The 20023-nt window shown below is 47.2% G+C and overlaps 1 protein-coding gene and 1 long non-coding RNA gene across 2 annotated transcripts; both read right to left on the reverse strand.

The window, feature by feature from the left end:
* Window positions 1-19: 19 nt before the first annotated feature.
* LOC104020240 (aldo-keto reductase family 1 member B1) lies at window positions 20-10412 on the reverse strand. Its single transcript, XM_087767550.1, has 10 exons — window positions 10255-10412; window positions 9302-9469; window positions 8651-8767; window positions 7247-7324; window positions 6733-6855; window positions 3199-3305; window positions 2960-3041; window positions 2320-2403; window positions 1422-1504; window positions 20-641 (listed from the first exon to the last, which is right to left on the reverse strand). Exons 1-10 carry the CDS (start codon window positions 10318-10320, stop codon window positions 599-601), a joined length of 951 nt encoding a protein of 316 aa, XP_087623676.1. The 5' UTR covers window positions 10321-10412; the 3' UTR covers window positions 20-598.
* A 6610-nt stretch (window positions 10413-17022) lies between these two features.
* LOC148054692 (uncharacterized) lies at window positions 17023-19445 on the reverse strand. The gene is made up of 3 exons (XR_015706893.1): window positions 19331-19445; window positions 17848-18160; window positions 17023-17339 (listed from the first exon to the last, which is right to left on the reverse strand). It is a non-coding gene; the product is annotated as an uncharacterized LOC148054692 (long non-coding RNA).
* Window positions 19446-20023: the final 578 nt, after the last annotated feature.

The following is a 20023-nucleotide window of genomic DNA, read 5'->3' on the forward strand; positions in this document are numbered from 1 at the left end:
ACCATCTCATTACACGCAGTAATGAAACTATATTTTATTATAAGCAAAAACAGCTTTTATATCACCAAGAAACCAGGACCTACACACTTTTCAAAGAGCTACCCATATAGAAACCGCTGTACTTCGAAATCAACTAGTACTTCCAATTAGAGAAAAAAGCATAGAGTGTTACAAAAAGAAACAAAACCAAACCCAAAAGTAATCAGAAAAAAGTAGACCTCACATTAATTATGTAAAATCTGCCATATCCTGGTCCTTCCAGACAACGATAGTCACTAGCTCCAATTCACGGTATTCCAAAATAAAAGTGACTGCTAGTTCAAATCTTCTCAATGTTCTCTGCTTACCAGTTCCAGACATGCAGTTTGGCAAAGACAATCTACTAGTCCACACTGTGTGCTCTTCAGAATCATTTTAGCATTTCCTTCTTCCAAAAAAGAAAACAGAAAGTCACCAAGTACATATACTGCATCTTTGTGGAGGAAAAAGAAAAAAAAAAAAAAAAAAGGGTCTGATGCAGTGAGAAAGCTATGTAGACAACTCGTAGGCAACAGCAGAAGCATATCTAAGAAGTCTGGAGAAAGGCAGGAAACCATCTTCAGTATTCTGCATTGAAAGGGTAGTCCTTGTGAGTTTTGCACCTGAAGGAAAATCAAAGAGGAAATATTATCTCATGTCTGAAAAATACTATATGCAGCTGTAACTTCCGTAAAGAGCCACCAAGGGAGGAGCTGAACCGTATAAAAGTAGAGTCAATTTGTTTCTGTCTTCCTTGGTGATGTGCTGCATTTGAACACAGAAAGATTCCTAAGTGCCTTCTGTTGTTCAGGCTCTGACTGTTTTGGGTGATGCGACCTAGGTGCTCTGTAGACAACTAATTCAAGGTTTCACTGTTGACTGCCAGGAAGACCTTTTTTCTGGCCTTCCAACAAAGATTTAATAGCTGGCTTTAGGCTTCCAAATTACAAATCTTTATATTACGTTTTGAATGTTCACCCACTTTCCCAACCACTCCTGAAGAACATACAGTCAGTTTTTATAATATACCTAAGGGTTATGGCAGAAAGACAAAGTAAATTCCACAAGCAAAATTAGTCAAGAATTTGAGTCTGCATCATGTACATTTCTCCAATATGGAGAAAATAAAAATTATGAATAAGAAGCCTCCTGTTGCAATTCCAGCTACAAAATGTTTCTTGGAGGCTGAACTGAAAATGAAGTTTGCTTTACGCTCATCATGATTTGGTTCATAACATGAACATTTAAAATCTTCCTCTGAAAAGTTATTTTGAGAATGACCCCTTTGGAAATTGAGTTTGCATATCCTGAATTTCAACCAATCCTAGTATCTACAACTTCATTACTAAACTGTGACATACTGATAACTTAACAGCTTGAAAAAAACCACCATTGCCACTTACGTGCTCATTGCACAGACTCTCCAGTTTCTATTAAAGCTGAGAATAGTTGTCATCTCCTCTTTAGTCAATTCGAAGTCAAACACCTAACAAGAGAAACAGCTGGAAATCACCTCTCTGAACAAATCAGAGATTGTAAGCAACATTCACAAAATTAAAGAACAAGTCCACAGTGTAAGGGTGCTTGTTAGAAGAAATCCCTGTTTCATGAAGGAGGGAGAGGAAAAAAAGAGACAGCTCTCTGGATTTCTGAGACTACACTAGCTGGAGTTGGGGAGGGAGGTGAGCAGGGAGATGGAGGAATTAAAAATCTCAAGTTGCAGTCACATGTGCCAGTTGTTCTAAGAAGCTTGGAGAGCACTTAGTGGTGCAGAATGCCTCCATTCTCCATTTGTGAAAGATGCATCTTTCTGCCCTATTCCAAAGGAACATCTACAAGGCTTTCACATTCCACCTAATGCAACCAAGGGTCTTCCAAAATCCTAATACTGGTTTCAGTTAACTGAATCAAGAGCAGCAACATGGTTTATGGACACCAGGACTACTTTAACAGTGCTTGCTCTACATAAGCCTTTTGTGGTGTGCCACTGCACTCAGTGCCCAAGCAAGCTCCGTCAGCCAATTCATCCATGTGACAGAACAGGAAGCACGCATCCCACAACGTGACTGCTGAGATTATCAGCATACTGTTTCCAAAAGCTTTGTTCACTCCTGCTCTCCAACTGCAACCTTAAGTTTAGCCCTCAGTAGACTGTAAGTAAACATACAGAGAGGAAAAAGCCCAGTCCTCTTGCCTGAGGAGGACTTGGGAAGGGTGAAAAAGGATCGCTGCTTGCTCTGCAGGGGGAAGGCATGCCATCCCTGAACATGCCATGCACCCACGTCACCCCTAATGACTCACCTTGAAGTTCTCCACAATGCGCTGTGGTGTGACAGACTTGGGAATCACAATCACATTTCTCTGGATGTGGAACCGAATAAGAACCTGCAAGATGCATATCACTGAGTCAGAGAGAGGATGGCTTTTGTTCTATGGCAAGCAGGGCCTGTTCCAACAGTTGTTTGCTGTAAACTGTACAATTCAGCAGAATTAACCGATTTCTGCAGAGCTATATTTCAAATCATACCTGAATTCTAAGCAGCACTTTCTGAAGAGCAAATATAGAAGTGGTGGAGCCCCACACAGGCGGCCTCCTTTCCCATTCAGTTTAGTGATACTTAATTCCTTTCTTTACCACCTAGACTTCTAGTAGGCTATACAAGCAAGGGTTCACTTCTCTGCAACAGGACTTGAGATGGGAAGACTAAAGCATGACAGCATCTGAAGATAGGTCAAGGAAACATTTCTTGTTGATGGTCAGAGAGCCCTTACAAGCACACACTGAAGGCCACATAGTAAACAAAGCTGCATTGCTCTTGATCACCACAGAAGAGCACCACAGTTGACAGGGAATGAATAGCCAGCTGTCCTTTACATTGTCATTAGCTGTCCTTTATGCTGTGTTACAGGAAGAGGTACCCACTGTCTGGCACCTACCTACCTGTGCTGGGGTTTTGTTGTGCTTGACTGCAATCTCTTTGATCTTGGGGTCATCCAGAAGGGAAGGATCCTCTGGCTTAGCCCTACACAGACAAAAGTAAAGATCAGTGGCAAGAAACCTCCATAGATCCATCCTAGCAGAAATCTGCATATGGATGAATAACTAACAGTGCATTTGCAGTCTCAACATTTCAAGCATAATCCATGCCAGCTCCCTTGCAAAGCACAAAGCAGCCTTACCATGGCCTGTCAGGAGAGCCAAGCGGACTGTATGCTGTCACAGCAATCCCTCTGGATTGACAGTACTTGATCAGCTTCTCCTGGGTAAGGTATGGATGACATTCGATCTGTCAATATAAGTGCACAAAGAGTGATAGTGATTTAAGTGCTTTAACATCTTGCAGGGATTAGTTTTTAATCAAATCAAAGGCTGATTTTTGTTCTTATAGTCTCTGTGCAATATTATGCAGCCTTTGTTTTCTGTATGTCCCCAGTCTCTTTCTACTATCTGTAGTAGTTCTCCTCGCAGTGAAGGGTCCAAGGACTGTAACACCACTCCTTACAACTTTGCTGATCCATATAATCTCCAACATATGGGATCACCAGCTACATAATTGCTTAAATGAGACAGTTCAGTAAAACACACAAACAAGAGAACTGTAAGATCATAACAAAAGGACAGCAGACCAGTAAGTACAAAGTTCTCTTTTCATCCCTAATTAAACACACCATAATGTCTTTTTTTTTTTTTTACGACTACCATATTAACTTCAATACCAGTATTGTTTCATTCATTTTTATTTGCTTTGTGTCAGTACCCGCACTGAATACCTCCAGTCTGCAAACAGTGAGAATGGCTAACTGCTACAGATTTTAGACCTTCAGCTTACTGTCCATTATAGACTTTATAACACATGTATGCTTACCATGAATTGCCGTAAGAATATGTACATAACAGAATACAGGCTCCTTAACAGTGGATCTGGAGTGGATTCTGGCAAGCTAATGCACAGATATGCAGTATGGAACAGGAATTATTCCAGTGTTAGGAGGCAGTGAATGAACATGAATATCTGATAGTTTGCATAGAGGAACTTTCAGGATAATTCCACACCAGGGATCACTACTTCTCTTTCAGCATGCAACATTAAGAACCTTTTTGACTACACTGTCATTTGAGCCTTCTGCTGCATTCTGAGGGAAGTCCCTGGAAACCTGTGCTACTGGCAAGCAGAGCAAACGAGTGCTAAACATGGGATCAGTTTACAGCCTCGAGTGCTTTATTTGTGGTTCTAGCTGCTTGCCGTTACCAGAAGCCTGCATGGCCGTTTCCCTTCTGGGGCATGTTGGAATATTAGACAACAAGACACGTAACTCAATTTTTGGGACAGATAATACATATTTATTTTGCTTCAGCAGCTCCAGAAACACAGCTACTCAAGAGTAACAGAGCATCTGGTTATTTTTTCAACTATTCAATAGGTAGAATTTATGTGATACAAGCGAGGCAAAGTCTTTACCTGTCCACTGGCATTCAAGTTGAAAAACTTCTGACCTACATTATATTTGGACCAGGGTGAAAAGCCTACGAGGTACACTTAAACAAGTATCTTAAGATAGTGCAATCCACAGTGTGATAATGATCAAGTACTTAAGAGTCAGATTTCCTTACTGAACTAAGTACTAGTATCATTGTAATGTAATTACTACCTTGCCATGTTAATTTCTCATCACAAGTGAAATCAATGGGCATACTAACTGCATTCAAATTAAGAATGGGAATGACACCAGATACAGGTGATTACTGGATTACACATGAAACACCTGCTTAAAGAAAGTGTTTGCAGGAAGCACTATTGTTATTAGGCTAACTGGTAAGCGTTAATAACAGAAAAGCTTTCAGGCTTGCAAGCATTTCTTCAGGAACAGTAAGTTTTGAAGCACAGAGACCAAGACCCATTGCTCTGAGCTTAACTTGATTACAGTAATCGGAGAGCTTGTGAACATTTGCAAGTGAGAGAGATATAAGGTCAGTCACCTCTATGCAAGAGACAAGGGTAATTATCAACTACAGTGATAGTGGCAATGAAGTGTGGCAGATGTTGAAAGGTACCATAAAACTTCTAAGCATCCAAAAAGTACATTGGGACTGATAATGAAAATACACAGTAGAGAATTATGAATTTTGCACTTGTCAGAATGTTTCAGTTTTATGTTGAACAGACTTCCAGAGAACAATCCTATTAGCTTGCTGAAAAAAAAGTGTTAAAACCCCTTTTCAGTACATACACTCAAGCTACCACAATAAACTAACTAGTTCTTGTAACTGGGTATCAATAGCAGTCCTTCGAACTCCATAGCAATCAAGGACAAATCTAGATAGACCCCACAGGGGTCTGTCCTGGGACCTGTCCTCTTCAACAACTTGCAAGTTTGCAGGTGATGCCAAACTGGGGGAGGACCAGTCAAGGGCAGGCCTGACACTTCAGGGGGACCCACTCAGGCAGGAAGAACAGGCCAACAAAAGCCTTATGAAATTCAACAAGGTTGCACACAAAGCCCTGCACCTGGGAAGGAAAAGCCCCTGGCAATAACACAGGCTGGAGCCTGACTGCCTGCAAAGCAACTCTGCTAGAAATGCCCTGGGGGCCATAGTAGGCAGAGCTGAATATGCGCCAGTAGTGAGCCCTGGCAGCAGGAACACAGCGAGTAAGTTGTGGGAAGTGACCATCTGCCTCTACTCAGCACTTTTCAGACCACCTTTATAAATACTCTGTCCCATTTTCCCCCTTCTCAGCCCCCTCAGCAGAAGAGAGATTGCCAGACTGGCATGAATTCAGCAGAGGGCCACCAGGATGGCTGGAGAATCTGCTGTGTTGGGAAAGGCTGAAGGAGCTGGGCTTGTTCAGCTTGGAGAAGGGAAGGCTTCAGGTCTCCTAGTAGCAGCTTTTCAATACCTAAAAGAAGGTCACCCAAAGACAAGCCAACCTCTTCAGGGGTGCATGGCAGGAAGACAAGACACAACAGGCATGAGCTGAGACAAGAGAGGCTGAGACTAGATATAAGAAAATTCCCTCCCTTCCCCATACACCCAAGGCAGGGGGTCAGGCAGTGAGAGAGAGGCTGTGCAGTCTCCATCCTTGCAGGTTTTCAAGATGGATGAAGCCCTGGGCAACCTGGTCTGATCTCACAGCTGATGCTGCTCTGAACTGTGAATTACAGCAGATTATCTCCCAAGGTCTCCTGCCATCTAAACTTTCCTAAGATTTTATTCAAGTGCTGTCTATATACCTGGACACTTCTACTCTATGGCCTACCTTGCAAGTCCATTTCTTCTTTCCTCCCAACCCTCATTAAGTCTGTAAGCAGTCCATAAAGCATATTCCTCTTCAGTTCCCTCAGTCATCAACAACAGGAACCAGCCTCTCCACAGAAGAGTTGCAAAAAGGTCATCCAATTCTGTTAGGTCCTCGTATATATACCCTAAGTTTTACTCTACTTCAAGGTAGTTTTAAAGCTCATCTGAGGTTACCCCCCTGCCTCCAAAAAAGGGGTTCTGGAGCTGCTCGCTGCTAGATTTCCAAGCAGTAGTGCAGAAAGTCCATTAAAAAAACAGCACCTTGTGCATCCAGAAGTAGTTAAAGGGTGGGACTGAGAGAACATGCTGCATCTACTCCATTCTCTCTTTCTATAACCTTCTTATGAAATAAGATCTTAGTAATTCTTTAGAAAAACAACACCCAAACATTTGCCTGCTGTCACTTTGCAGCTTACCTGGTTATTTGCAGGCTTGTATTTCAGTCCTGGCTTGTTCAAGATTCTTTCAATCTGCTCATGGTTAAAGTTGGAGATACCAATGGCTTTTACCAGACCACAGTCCACCAGCTCTTCCATGCCCTAACAAAGAAACGCAAAGTCAGCATCTAGTATACATAACCAGGTCTGAAGAACACGTTCTTTGTGATATAGCTTATTTCCTTCATGAGAAGCACAAAATAAGCATTTAGATTTTCAATGTTCAAGTTTGAGGAAAAAAACAAGAGCACTAGTATATTTGTGCCATGTCTCCCATTTCACCAAAGCTCAAAAACTCATTCTTTGAGACTGTGGAAATTCACAGCAAGTTAGAAGTGGAAAATAATGATACCCAACAACCCACTGCTGTACCAGTCACTCCTTCCAAGTAGTTCTGCATACATGAGACAATTTAGATTGCTGAAGGAAGTGAAAACATGGAAGAGACTGCTGAGAACAGAAGAAACGATTCTCCTGCTGTGGCTAAACTTACCTCCCACGTCTGTAGAATATCTGTGTTGCTGGGTATAGACATGCCTTTGTCATCTGTGGGAAACAGCTCGTCTCCTGCCTGTCAGCAAGAAAGAAATGCTTGAAACACTCTTTGGTGGGAAGTTAGTTAACACCAGCTGAAGACCATGATACCACAAACTCCTACTGCAGGACATACTAATACTTATTATCTACATATGGATTAGATAATACTAATATTTATTATCTACATTTTTCAGTCTTTTGTTTTGCTTTCACACAGGATTATGGCATTTTGGCCAGCAGCCATCCCAATAACGACAGGTACTTACTGGATTCAATGTTCTTTGGTTCACCAATATACACATGGAGAAAACACAACTCCACACACAGAATTATAGCCAGTTGACAAGTTTACTTTCCATATTACAAAAATACACAGTTCTTATGTGGACATAATGGAAAGTTTTATTAACATGTGTAATAAGGACCCACTTGGGACCTGGAACATGCTCAATCTATATTGGACCAGATCTGCTGACAGGTCTTTCACAGGGAGGCTCATTGTTTAAGTTGCTGGCATAGGGAATGTTAAAACAGCCAGTTAGGACTACATACCAGGTATTAAAACCAGTTGTTTTCTACTGATACATTATTACACTGCACCACATTTTCACTTTGCTAGTTCTTTCCATATGAAATTAATTTGAAAAATACAGATGCTATGAAAACCAACTGATCTCAGAAGCACCAAGTAGAAAGAAGATTTTAATCAGGCTCTAACAGAAAGACTAAGCTTAGAAATATTCAAACTGAGATATCAGTTCCTTTGTATGCAGTCAGTAAAAGAGTTAGGAACTAAAAAGCTTCACCTTTTGAAATCCAAGGTCTGTGGAACACTAAGGCTCCTACAGCAAAGGTCAGTTCAATCTGTACTGTATTAAAGGACTCAGTGATTAAAGACAGAAATGGAAGACAGAAAAACATTCTCTTGCTCTGTGATTCTGTAACATGCAGAGGAAAGAATTTCTGTCAGGCAAAGTACAGCCTTTCTTCCCTCAAAGGGGGAACCACAGCATTGTCAGCTGAGCATACTCTGGATTTGTAGAAGACAACACACAGGCAATAATCAAAAGAAGAGCAATATAATTTATGCTTGCAGCAGGGAAATCTGCCCCTAGTTCAAGGTCTACCTCTTCCATGATCAAAAGGGAAGAGGATGCTGTGCAAGCAGGAATCTCAGAGGTAGGGATCAACGGCCTGGCTCACATGGCCAGAGCAAAGCTGAGCACCAGAGCAGCGCTGGTACACAACAGACACATGATTATCTGTGTCGGCTGGAGCAATTACTGGGCTGTAAAGCCATATAGCTCTTCAAAACTGCCAGTCACAACAGACAAAGCCAAAGGCACTGCTATTACTGTACCTTAAAACCAAGAGGCCAGTGGATGAGGTAAAGATCCAGGTAATCCAGTTTCAGGGCAGCAAGAGTCTTCTGGCAGGCTCCCTTCACCAGAGGCTTGTCATGAAATGTGCACCATAGCTAGAGACAAAAAGCCAAGGCACACCGTGACCTCCTGGGTTAAACCTCTTGGAACCCTTCTGTCCTGTTCAGAAGAGTGTCTGTCCCCTTTGGAAGGCAAGGTGGAACTAGGTCATCCTACTGATCTTCAAACAGGGCTTGCTCTGTGAGCAGCGCTGGCCCATGATACTGACAGCAGTACGTGCAGTGGCAGCACACATGATTAAATAATGTCATGGCAGACAGCAGTAGTAGTCTGGTTCCATTAATTAAGACTTCATTTAAAAAGCACCTACTAGAAGGTCAGATACTGCATGAAAGAAGACATCATAACTTCATGCCAGGAAAAGTTCAAAGCATTGCCCATGTCAGTGGTACATACCCTGCATAATTCTCCATACAGGATGAGGCAAAGTAAGACGCTCATCTCAGGAGTGGCCTAAATGATGTTCTGAATTGTTCCATGCTGCACCACAGAGTAGGAAACTAAAGAACTGGGGGGTTACTATGAAAAAAACAGGTGTCTCCTGGGATCCTATACCACCAGATCCATACCTTACTGACAATGAAGAGATCCTCTCGTTTCACAATGCCTTCCTTGATTTTCTGCTGGAGCCCATCCCCAACTTCATTTTCATTTTGGTACACGTAGGCACAATCAAAGTGACGGTACCCAGCATCAATAGCAGCCATCACTGCAGCTGTTACTTTTCCTGGTGGGGACTGAAAAAAATAACATCCAAGAAACTTTAATCAATACATATTCAAGACCTTTTTCCTAGCAAGATAAAATTAAGAAAGTCACTCCACTCAAAACAATCGCCCACTTAAAAGAAAGCAAAGAACACAAACAGCATCAAAACACCCCCCAGTTTTCCCTGCAGCATTCTTGAGTCTGTACACATCTTGAATACAGGCTCCTGAGCTCAAAGCCAGCCTCCAGCCGTTCCTCCGTCACCCAGCTCCCAGGCGGGCCGCAGCCCAACAGCTTTGCAGAGCTGAGGCCCCAACACCGGGGCCGTTCCCCAGGGCCGGGCCAAGGCCTCCTCGCTTCCCCACGCCACTTCCAAGAGGAGAAGCCCTCAGCAGCTGCCAGCTGGGGGGGTTCAGCCCAGCGGAGGGGCCTCAGCGCCCCGCGTCCCTGGGCAGAGCCCTGCAGCGGCGCAGGAGCTCGGGCTGCTGCGAGGGGGCGGCGGGCAGGGAGGGAGCCTCGGTGCCAAGCGCCGCAGCGGCCCCGCCGGAGCGAGCGGGGAACCCCGGCCGGGATGCCGCGGATGTCGCGGATGTCGGTGGCAGCACTGCGCCCAGGGTGGCAGCGGGGACGGGCCCCGAGTCGGGCCGAGACCCGACCCCAGCGGCCCCGGCTGCGCCAGAGGCCGGGCCGCCCCCGGCCCCACTCCCTCTCCCCCCAGCGCGGGGCTGGGAAAGGGCGCCCGTCCCGCACGGGCGGCAGCGGGCAGGGCCCGGGCCGGGCACAGCCGCCCTCCCGCCGCCGCGAGCCCCGTTACCTTCCATGTGCCCAGCCCCAGGATGGGCATCTTGGCCCCGGTGTTCAACTGCACGTAGGTCGCCATGGCCCCGCACACCACCCAGCAGCACCACCACCGCGGCAGCTGCCGACCCAACGCCTTTAATAGGGGCCGGGCCCGCCCCGCCCCGCCGAGGAGGGGATGGCGGGGCGGTGCCGGCGCTGTACCCCGGAGCGCAGCTGCGTGGCCGCGGCCTGGGCCTTGCGCAGCCCATGGCGGGGGCCCGGGGCGGCCGCGTCTGCGAGCCCCGGCGTCGGGGTGAGCGTCGCGCAGCGGCCCGGGATGTGTCGGGTGGTGCTAAGCCGGGGCTGCGGTGACTTCACATGGAAGGCGTTGGGTGTGCGGTGCTCGGTCGTGCCTCCGCACCCGGCTGGCGGCCCTTCCGCAGCACCTCCGTCCCTTGATGTCCCATCTCCGCCGTCCCCGGGATGGGGATGACAGAGGGGACGTGAGGCAGAGGTGTCTCCCTGTGCCCTAAGAGCTGTTCGCGGGTTGTGCGCCTCAGGCCAAGGAAGGGCTGAGCCCTTTTGGCTGGAGCAGCGTGTCCCCGTGACAGGGATGGTGGCCTGGGCTGGTCTCCCCTTGACAGAGCCGTGCGACTCTGCATGCTGATAGAGTGAGATGGCTAGAGAAACCTCGGCGTGGCTGGCTTGTGAGAGTGGGGAGAGCCTGTTCCCTGCTCCACATGGGACAAACACAGCTTCCACTTCAAGGCAAAGTGAGCTGTGGCTTAGGAGTAATTTAGGATAAAGTGAGTTTAAAAAAAAGAACTTTATTTTGAATGTTGGGAGAAGTTTTTTTTGAAGTGTTTTGAAAGTTGCAGAAGAGGAACAGTGACTTTTTAATGAGTGACACAATGATCAAATTGTCCCCCCGCCTTGAGGGAGGTGCTGAGCGCATTTCAGAATAAAATGCAGGACTGTAATCGTACGTGGTAGGTGGCCAGTAATCTCACATCAGAAACTGGCTTTGAAATTTTTGCAGACAGGCGTATGCTGTTCTGCTGAAGAGGTTGCAGCGCAGTGGAAAAAAACAGACCTGCCTGGGAGGCTTTGCTGCTTACTCACATGTGGAGGGTTTCTTCAGGTGCGAGCGTTTGCTCCGGGTGCCTCTCCCACGGCAGAGGCCCCTGCTCTCCGCAGCTTGGTATTTTTTGCTCCGTTTAACTAAGGGTGGGCAAGGTAATTGGTTTTCCTCTTTAATGTTCCTCCTGTTTTGTGTCAGCACCATCAGCCGGCCCCGGCAGGGTGCGATGTGTTTTCACGTGGATCACGAAACCATTACATAACTCGGTGCTTATCTCTTGCCGCTTGGGTTCGGTTTTCCCTGGTGGTTTTGTGTCGGAGAGATGTCTCCATCTTGTCACAGGAGGCTTCAGGCAGAAGTTCTGCATTCTGTTTTTGCCGTTGGCTCTCGTGAGTGGGAGGCTTTCCCCTCGCAGCTGTAAGGCAAGCCGGCTTTCCGCTGTTTACCTCTCCCGAAGGCCTTGCGGGGGCCGTTGCATGGCGGCAGGGCCTTGGGGAAAGGAGGAGTGCTGCACGTGTCACCGGGTGACAGCCAGCCTGGTAAATCTTGCACGCCGTGTCCTTGATAACGTGGCCAGCTGTTTCTTTACAGGGAGTGCTGGGGATGAGGAACTGCATGGGGGAGGAAGGGGTTTTCTTTTTTTTTTTTTTTTCTTGATCCACGAGCGAGGTTTCGCACTGAAACAGAGTGCATAGTATCATGAGTTTTTTGGTTTCTTTTGCTGACTTGGCATTAAGTAATTGTAATTTCAGCACAAGTTGTGACTTGGGAGACCTGCAGCGTTTGGTATCTGAGAAGAACAGGGTCCAAAATAATGGAAGTGGCTATGTCCTTGTGGAGGCGGCCTTTACCGATAGAGACCCTGTGGCCTGCCGAAAAAGCACAAAGGCAAAGTGAGGAGGTGACAGGGTCGCAAGGTGCGATCATCTCAACTCGTGAGAAGGAGAGCTGCAGGGCTCTGCGGCTTTAGGGGTACTGACGGATACAAGCATAGCTAAAGCCAGTGTTTTGAGGTGAGGGCGTGTGGCTTTCAAGCTCAAATCCCAAGGAAGGGCAGCAGGAATTTCTCCCTTGCTTGGAGCTTTTAGAAGGGGAGGTTTATCTTGCTCGGTGGGGTGCTCCAGTTCAACCTCCATGCGCAGGGAGGCAGATCTGAGGGTCTTGGCTGAACCCCACCATAGAAGACCTTGGCCTGTTTCTTTCTCTAAGCTCAGATCAAGCCAGGAACGTATTTTGGTGGATCTCCTGTCTTCTCAGAGTTGATGAGGCTTTTTGTCTTTGCACTGGTATTTGTCCGTTAATCCCGTCTGCTTGAAAATCAGGCCGCAGGCACGGCTGAGCGCTGAGGAAGCTCTCCTGACGCTCCTGGCAGTTACTGGGTGGGAAAGGCAGGTTTAGCCCAGCAGGTGAGACCTGGGCAGGAGGAAACCGTGAACTGCCCCAGGCCGGTCGGAACCGCCTCTGGCCAGCTCTGAAACCAGTGCTGCCACCTGGGGTGATGGAGCTCCAGCAGATGGGAAGAGCCTACGTAGCGGCCCCCCCCCCCTCCCCTCCCCGCTGCCAGGGGAGGAGGAAGGTGGCACCTCACCCCGAAGGGGCTGGCTGCTGAGGGGCCTGCGGCCTGGGCCACCCCCGCCAGGCAGTGGCAGCCCTGGGGACAGCGGCCTGCCCGCCTGGGAGCACTAAGGCACAGTAAGCAGGACTGAGTGGTAAAGGGAAGCATCAGGCACCCAGCCGCACCCTCCGAGCTGCCCTCGCCTCAGGGGAGGGATTGGGATGGACTGGGTGTAATCTGTGGTGAAAATGGGGGAAGTGGAGACGGGGACAGGCAGAGGATTGGTGCTTGGCTTAGACAGAGGCTGGGGAAGGGGGAGAAAGGCATTTACTGAAGTGTTTTGGTTTTCTGTGTTCTTTTTTACCCTATCAGTACCTGAATCAGTGAAATGGAGTTTGTGTTAATTGGTGATAAATCAGCTTAGATTGCCCCGAGATGAGACTGTTTTGCCTGGGACAGTAGCTGTTGGAGAAGTCACAGCCCAGAACTGGAATAACGAGAGGGACTCTGGAAAGAGCCATGATCCTGGTCCTGGGAATAAGCGGTGGTGGAAATGGTGCAGCCGGTGTGTGTCCAGGGGTAAGTGCAGACAGCGTGCGGACAGCTGGGGGAAGGAGGGACCTGGGGAGACCATTGCTGGGTGGGAAGGTGATTGGGAAGAGGTGGACAGGTGCTTCCTCCAAGCCCATGCCCCAGTGGCCTGGTGCAGTGCTGTCTCCACATGTAGGATCCAAAAGCGCACTGGATGGGGAGCTGCAGAGGGGGTGGCTGTGAAACACAGGGACTGAGGTGTGCTGCTGTGATGCGGCTGTGTGCTGGGGCTTACTATGTGTTACAAACGGGGCGTCAGAAAGACCAGGACCGCTTAGCAGAGCTGGAGAGTCAGGCTGATGATCTTTGTTGGAGTAATGTGCATTAACAAGTGCGAAGGGGAGGCTCTTGGTCTGAATTGAGCAGTAGCACTGAACTGGCCAGATGGAAAGTTGTGAGCCAGGTGGGCCAGGCTGCAGCTGAGGGAGCAGCCAGTGGTCTTAAAGTGATTGCCTTGGAGGGGGACCCTGGCACCTCTGGGGGGAAACTGAGGAGTGATGGTGAAGTAAAAACAAAGCCCTTTTAGGCAGCCTCAGTTGCAAGGTTAAATAGACCTGTGGAGATGGGAGTGCTGCTCCCCAGAGTGTGAGTGCTCTCTCGACAGTCTTTTGCTCACAGTGAAATTACAGAAATGCTGAACACTTGCAGCAACTCGTGTCCCTGCAGTGGCTGTGGCAGTGCTGGGAAGCTGGAGCAAATGGGATACAGCTTTTGTCTTGGAAAAGCAGAGTTCTGGGGAGTTTGGGCTCTATTCTACTTGCAAGCACTGCCCTGCACAAGCAAGGAGGGCTTTAGGATCCGCTAGTGAAGGGCTGTGTGGAGCAATGGCCCGTTCCTGCTGATCCCACAGATCACCCCTACAGAGGGACTGGGAAGAAGGACATAATCGACTGCAGTTGCTTGGACTGCTGGATTGTGTTTACAGGCAAGGGGGAAGAGACCCTGAAAAAGTGGTGATCAGTGATACTGTAGCCTGAAAGCTCCAAGGTCTGAGCACAGTTACTACCGCCTCTCTGGTATCACCTGATAAGCTGGTGGGACACCAAGGAGTGACTTACATGTATTATACTGGAGGGAGCATGCCAAAAGACAGGCAGGAGATTAGCAGCATGGCCAAGGATAATGCTGGGAGTCCAATGGTATGGGTGACCTTGGAAAAAGTTTTAGAAGGGGTTGGAAAGTATATGTTAAGACTTGTTGCAGTGTGGATCCTGATAATTTTGTCTGCTGGGGAAGGGGTGGGTTTGTGACATGTGTTATGTTCACACTGATGAGATGTTAACCACACTAGTCTGGTCTGCAGGGACAAGGGATGGAGTTTATAATGAATATACATTAAGATTGTGATGATGTTAAAGGAAGAGCTTATATAAGGGTGAAACAATTCTTAATATATCTTTCAATGAGGTGAAGGGTGGAATGTAAAGGACATAAATTGCAGGGGGTACCAGGGGATGGAGTGGTGACCTGTGTGGAGAGCATGAACTGCTCAGTGCCAGCCAGAACCAATTCCAGCTAGCTCCAAAACAGATGTAAACACCCTGTCTCATGCCAAAATTTAAACCCATGGTGCTCTGGCTCAGACACACTGTTGGAAACAGGTGCGCTCTTTGAAGGAGGTCCATGCTTACTTCTGAGGGGACTGCAGCTGGTGGATGAGCCATGCTGGAGCAAGGAAACGCCTGAAGGCACTGCAGTGACTGGGTGACCCATGCTGGGGAAGGTACACCACTGAAAAGACAGTGGTCTAAACCTTTGGCTCTCCCTGCACCCTAGCAAATATTGTACCTTTATTGTTCAATAAGAATGTGTATTTGGTCTCAGCAGAGCTGTCTCACCTCAGCCTGGGGATTGCTGAGGGTTTTATGGGTTCCTTCCTTCAGGAAGCTGCAAAACAAATGTTCTTGGATTACATGTTCATGATTTGAAAGTGGAAATTTTGGAAAGAAGGTCCTAAGGTGCCTCTTCCCTTGAATAAAAGGTTTTACCATTTTCCCATGAAACCTGATACGCAGCTTTATGATTATGCATTTGGTCACCTACCTAGTAGGAGGGAACAGAAAGGTGACACAGCCACAAAAGCAAATACCTCCTCATCTCACCAGGTGTTGTTAAAGGAACCTTGATTGTTTTGACAGTTTGAGTTTGAGTGTTGAGTGAGAAGGAGGTTTGGGGATCAACTCCTTGAGACCTACCCTTGCACATTTCCCCTGTGCCAGGTATGTTCCACAGTGGGTATCTGTGCATGTAGGGGTGTGTGGGGAGCTCAGGTGCCTGGCTCTGCTGTCACTGGGTTGCTGGGACTTGTGTCTCTGCACTGTGCCCTCTGGGGCCAGGGTCTGCTGGTGGCAGAGAGGCCAAAGGGGTTGGGGTGGGCTCAGGCCCTGCTGCTCCCCCAAAGGGGTGAGCAAGCCCCTGCTGCTGCAGTGCTATGGGATGACTCAGGGCCCCCAGCTGCAGCCCTGGGGCTGTGGGGCCAGAGTAGTGGTGGGAGGGGGTGGCTGGGTTGAAGGGGGCTGCTGGAGGAGATGGTTGGAGCAGGATAGGCCATCATCCCTGAGTGCCTGTCCTGTGCCGAGTGCCCTGGGCTGAGAGCATTTGGTGCTGCCTGGGGAATTGGTCCCCGAGGCTGGCAGGGCCGGTAGGGAGGCCGGTGGTTTGGGCACAGCACCGAGGGGCTGAGCCTCCCCTGACCGGGGGGCAGACACCCGGGTTGTGTGGCATGTGAAATCCCCCCGGCACCGCTGGGGGCTGTGGCCAGAGCTCGGGGGCTGGTGGCCGGCGGGGAGGGGGCAACGCGGGTCTTCTCTGAGGGCTGGCTGCCCTCTGGTGCCGGCAGGGGAAAGTGCCGAGTGGCTTTGTTGTCCCAGGGAGGGTTCGTGTCCCCGAAGTGCAGGTGGCTGCAGCCGACCTGTGTGTACTTCACCTTTGTTCACAGGAGAAGTCGGTGCATGAAGTCTAGAGAACTTGAACAGCAAGCTGGGTCTGAACCAAGGGCAGCTCCCACCATGGGTGTAACAGATCATTCTGAATGCTGTTGCCCTTGTTCAGCCCGAATCTCCCTTGGCTGTGACTGAAGCTTAGAGGTTGGCCCTGAGGTCAGTACCTAGAGTTAGGGGAGATGCTTCCCCAGTGGAGAGACTCCAGCAGCTGCCTGTGACTTAGGAGCAAAGGCCAGGTACAGCTGTGCAGAGTGGGTCTGAAATACAAAGTACATCTTAAAAACAGAACAGCAAGGAAATTCTCATTTGTTTGGCTGTGATAGGCTAACATCTATTAGTTCTGTCCAGAATTACTAAAAATACTTGTACTGCATCCCTCTGCCACATTTTGTTCATGGCCTTCTTTTAGAAGTTTTAATTTGAAAAAGAGTAACAGTTTTATCTGCAACAGGCAGAATATTGCCCGTTTGTACACTGGCAACACCCAAGTCACTTTGTCAGTGATTCAGGCTCTCAGCATTCTAGGCAATGTTTAGATGCAAAATATGTGTATGTAGTGTTCATAACTTAAGGGTCTGGAAAAAAAAATACTGAATGCTACCACTTAACGTGCTCATTGTATATGCCCTCCAGTTTCTGTTAAAGCTGAAAATAGTTGCCATCTCCTCTTCTGTCAATTCAAACTCAAACACCTAATAAGAAAAACAGCTGGAAATCACCTCTCTGAACAAATCAGAGACTGTAAGCAAAAAATCCTCTTGCCTGAGGAGGACTTGGAAAGGGTGAGAAAGGATCGCTGCTTGCTCTGCAGGGGGAAGGCATGCCATCCCTGAAGGGCACCACCCAGCTCACTCGTAACCACTCACCCTGAAGTTCTCCACAATGCGCTGTGGTGTGGCAGACTTGGGAACCACAATCACATTTCTCTGGATCTGGAAGCAAAGGAGAACCTGCAAGAACAGAAAACTGGGTAATTCCTCCTGCTCTGAAGGAAGCAGAGCCTGTTCCAACAGCTATTTTCCCTAAGCTATATCCACTTCTGCAGAGCTGCATTTCAAATCATTCCTGTCCCTGCAGCCCAGCTAGCACTTCCTGAAGAGTAAAGAGGAAAGTGGTGGAGCCTCACATGGAAGACCTCCTTTCCCATCCAGTGTTGGGACAATCAAGTCTTTTCCATCCCACCTGGATTTTTATGAAGGTTTCATTCTCTGCAATAGGACTTGAGATGGGAAGACTAAAGCATGACAGCATCTGAAGACGGGTCAAGAAAATGTTACTTGTTGATGGTCAGAGAGCCCTTATAAGCATGCATTGCAGGCCACATAGTAAACAAACCTGCGTTGCTCTTTATCACCACAGTTGACAGGGAATGAATAGCCAGCTGTCCTTTACATTGTCATTAGCTGTCCTTTATGCTGTGTTACAGGAAGAGGTACCCACTGTCTGGCACCTACCTACCTGTGCTGGGGTTTTGTTGTGCTTGGCTGCAACCTCTTTGATCTTAGGGTCATCCAGAAGGGAAAGATCCTCTGGCTTAGCCTTACACAGAGGAAAGATAGCAACAGAAGTCTGTATTTAGATGAATGATTAACAGTGCACTTACTCTCTCAGTGCTTCAAGCATAATCCATACCAGCTCCCTCACAAATTGCAAGGCAGCCTTACCGTGGCCTGTCAGGAGAGCCAAGCGGACTGTATGCTGTCACAGCAATCCCTTTGGACTGACGATATTTGATCAACTTCTCCTGGGTAAAGTAGAGATGACATTTGATCTGCCAACACAAGAGTAGAGAGATTGATAGCAATACAACTGCTGTAACTCACTCTAGGGATTATCCTCTAATGCACTTACAGTTCAATTTTTGCCCTAATGTGCCCATCTTTGCAAAGTGTTACTCAGCCTTAGTTTTGTACAGCACCTACTTTTACAGTAAGTCTTCTTGCATCTCTGGGTCTTTGCTCTGGGGAAAGAGCATTTCATAAGGCTCATTTTTGGGTTCTTTGGCCCTGAGAAGGCATATTCTGAGGTGCTTCTCTGAGATTTCCAAGCAGTAGTTTAGCAAATATTGCAAACCCCAGTGCCTTGTATATTCAGTAATAATGTGGAGTGGGACTAGAAGGACATGCTGCATTGGCTCTGTTCTCTCCTTCTCTGGTCTTGTCATAAAAGCCCCTTTCTTGTGAGTTTGTGTGAAGGGGTTCTAGAGATATCTGTAGTTTTGGATGGAGATGCATTTTCTTTTTTTTGGTAACTACATGCAGAGAAAGTGTTAAAGTATCCTTAGGACTGATAAACTCTGGAGACCAGTACTCTTAGTGAACCTGCAGGAACTACTGAATTCAGAACTCTTAAGAGATGTCTGAATCTGTACAAGGCCACTTGGAGAAATAAGCATCTACAGCAGGTTATGTAGCTACTGTATACAAGAGGGCAATGGCTGCTACATGCAGACACAGACTAGGTGATTTTTTTTGTATGTCTGTATACACACACTTTATTTTTATTTTATATAAATAAAAAAGGCTTCAGGGCAGATACCAGGAAGCCACTGGTGTGGCAATACATGCTCTGCTTCTGCATATACAGTTAAAACTAACCTCACATTTCCAACTGGGTGACAATGAATTGTGCATGCATGTGTGAGAAGAAATGCATGTTTTGTGTGAACAGTTATCTGCTATTAATAACAGATTGATGCTATTACTAATAACAGAACAAGTAAGGTATTTTAAGACATTATGATGGTAATTTGTGTACCACAGCTTCATCCCCTATCAGGATACAGGAGATCTACAACATCCTAACATGTACCCAGAAATAGTCATAGGGTGTTAACATGCTGTTATTTACTTTGTTCTCCCTTTTTCCATCCCCTCATTCAACTGTGATACATCTTTATAATCCCTGAAAACTATTCACCTGCAGTCACTTTGCAGCTTACCTATTTGCAGGCTTGTGCTTCAGTCCTGGCTTGTTCAAGATTCTTTCAATCTGCTCATGGTTAAAGTTGGAGATTCCAATGGCTTTTACCGGACCAGCACCCACCAGCTCTTCCATGGCCTAACACAAAGGGGAGCAAAGTCACCATCCAGTACACAAGACAGGGCCTGAAGATGTTCTTCCTGGTATGGCTTGTTTCCCTTCATGGGAAGGGAAAGGCAACTGTTCGGTCTTGCACAGTTTGTCTTTTGGGGAAGAAGTGTGCACTGGTGTATTTGTGCCATGTCTTCCATCTCACCCAAGCACAAAGGCTCATTTCTTGAGATGGTAGAAACACCAAGTTAGTTACATGTGGAAAATAATTATAATTATGTGCTATCAAGCCAGCACTGGAGCACTGTACCCCAGGCAAGATCGCAATCTAAAATATCTTTATTCCTGCAAAGTGTATTTGAACAGTTTAAGAACTGTGGTAAAGACAGTTCTGTGGTTATTACAGTCAAGCAATCTGGTCTGCAGCTCCACTGAAGATTATCAGCTTGACTAAGCATGTATGTTTTGAAAAGCTACATTGTACACAAGATAAATACATAAGAACTTTGTGACTGCTGAAGGTAATGAAAGCATGGAAAAGACTGCCAAAGACAGAAAACATGATTCTCCCACCGTGGCTGAACTTGCCTCCCATGTATGT

This window comes from Nipponia nippon, unplaced genomic scaffold (genome assembly GCF_047370975.1).
Source record: "Nipponia nippon isolate SJK-2023a ecotype South Korea unplaced genomic scaffold, ASM4737097v1 scaffold_3, whole genome shotgun sequence".
In the NCBI taxonomy this organism is placed as follows: Eukaryota; Metazoa; Chordata; class Aves; order Pelecaniformes; family Threskiornithidae; genus Nipponia; species Nipponia nippon.

Excerpts from the sequence above, each read along its gene's own strand:
- LOC104020240 (XM_087767550.1), bottom strand. The coding sequence starts at position 10,320 with ATGGCGACCTACGTGCAGTTGAACACCGGGGCCAAGATGCCCATCCTG. Across the intron at positions 3,042-3,198 it reads GGCTCTCCTGACAGGCCATG|GGCTAAGCCAGAGGATCCTT; the intron begins GTAAGGCTGCTT and ends TTGTCTGTGTAG. Across the intron at positions 2,404-2,959 it reads ACAACAAAACCCCAGCACAG|GTTCTTATTCGGTTCCACAT; the intron begins GTAGGTAGGTGC and ends TGCATCTTGCAG.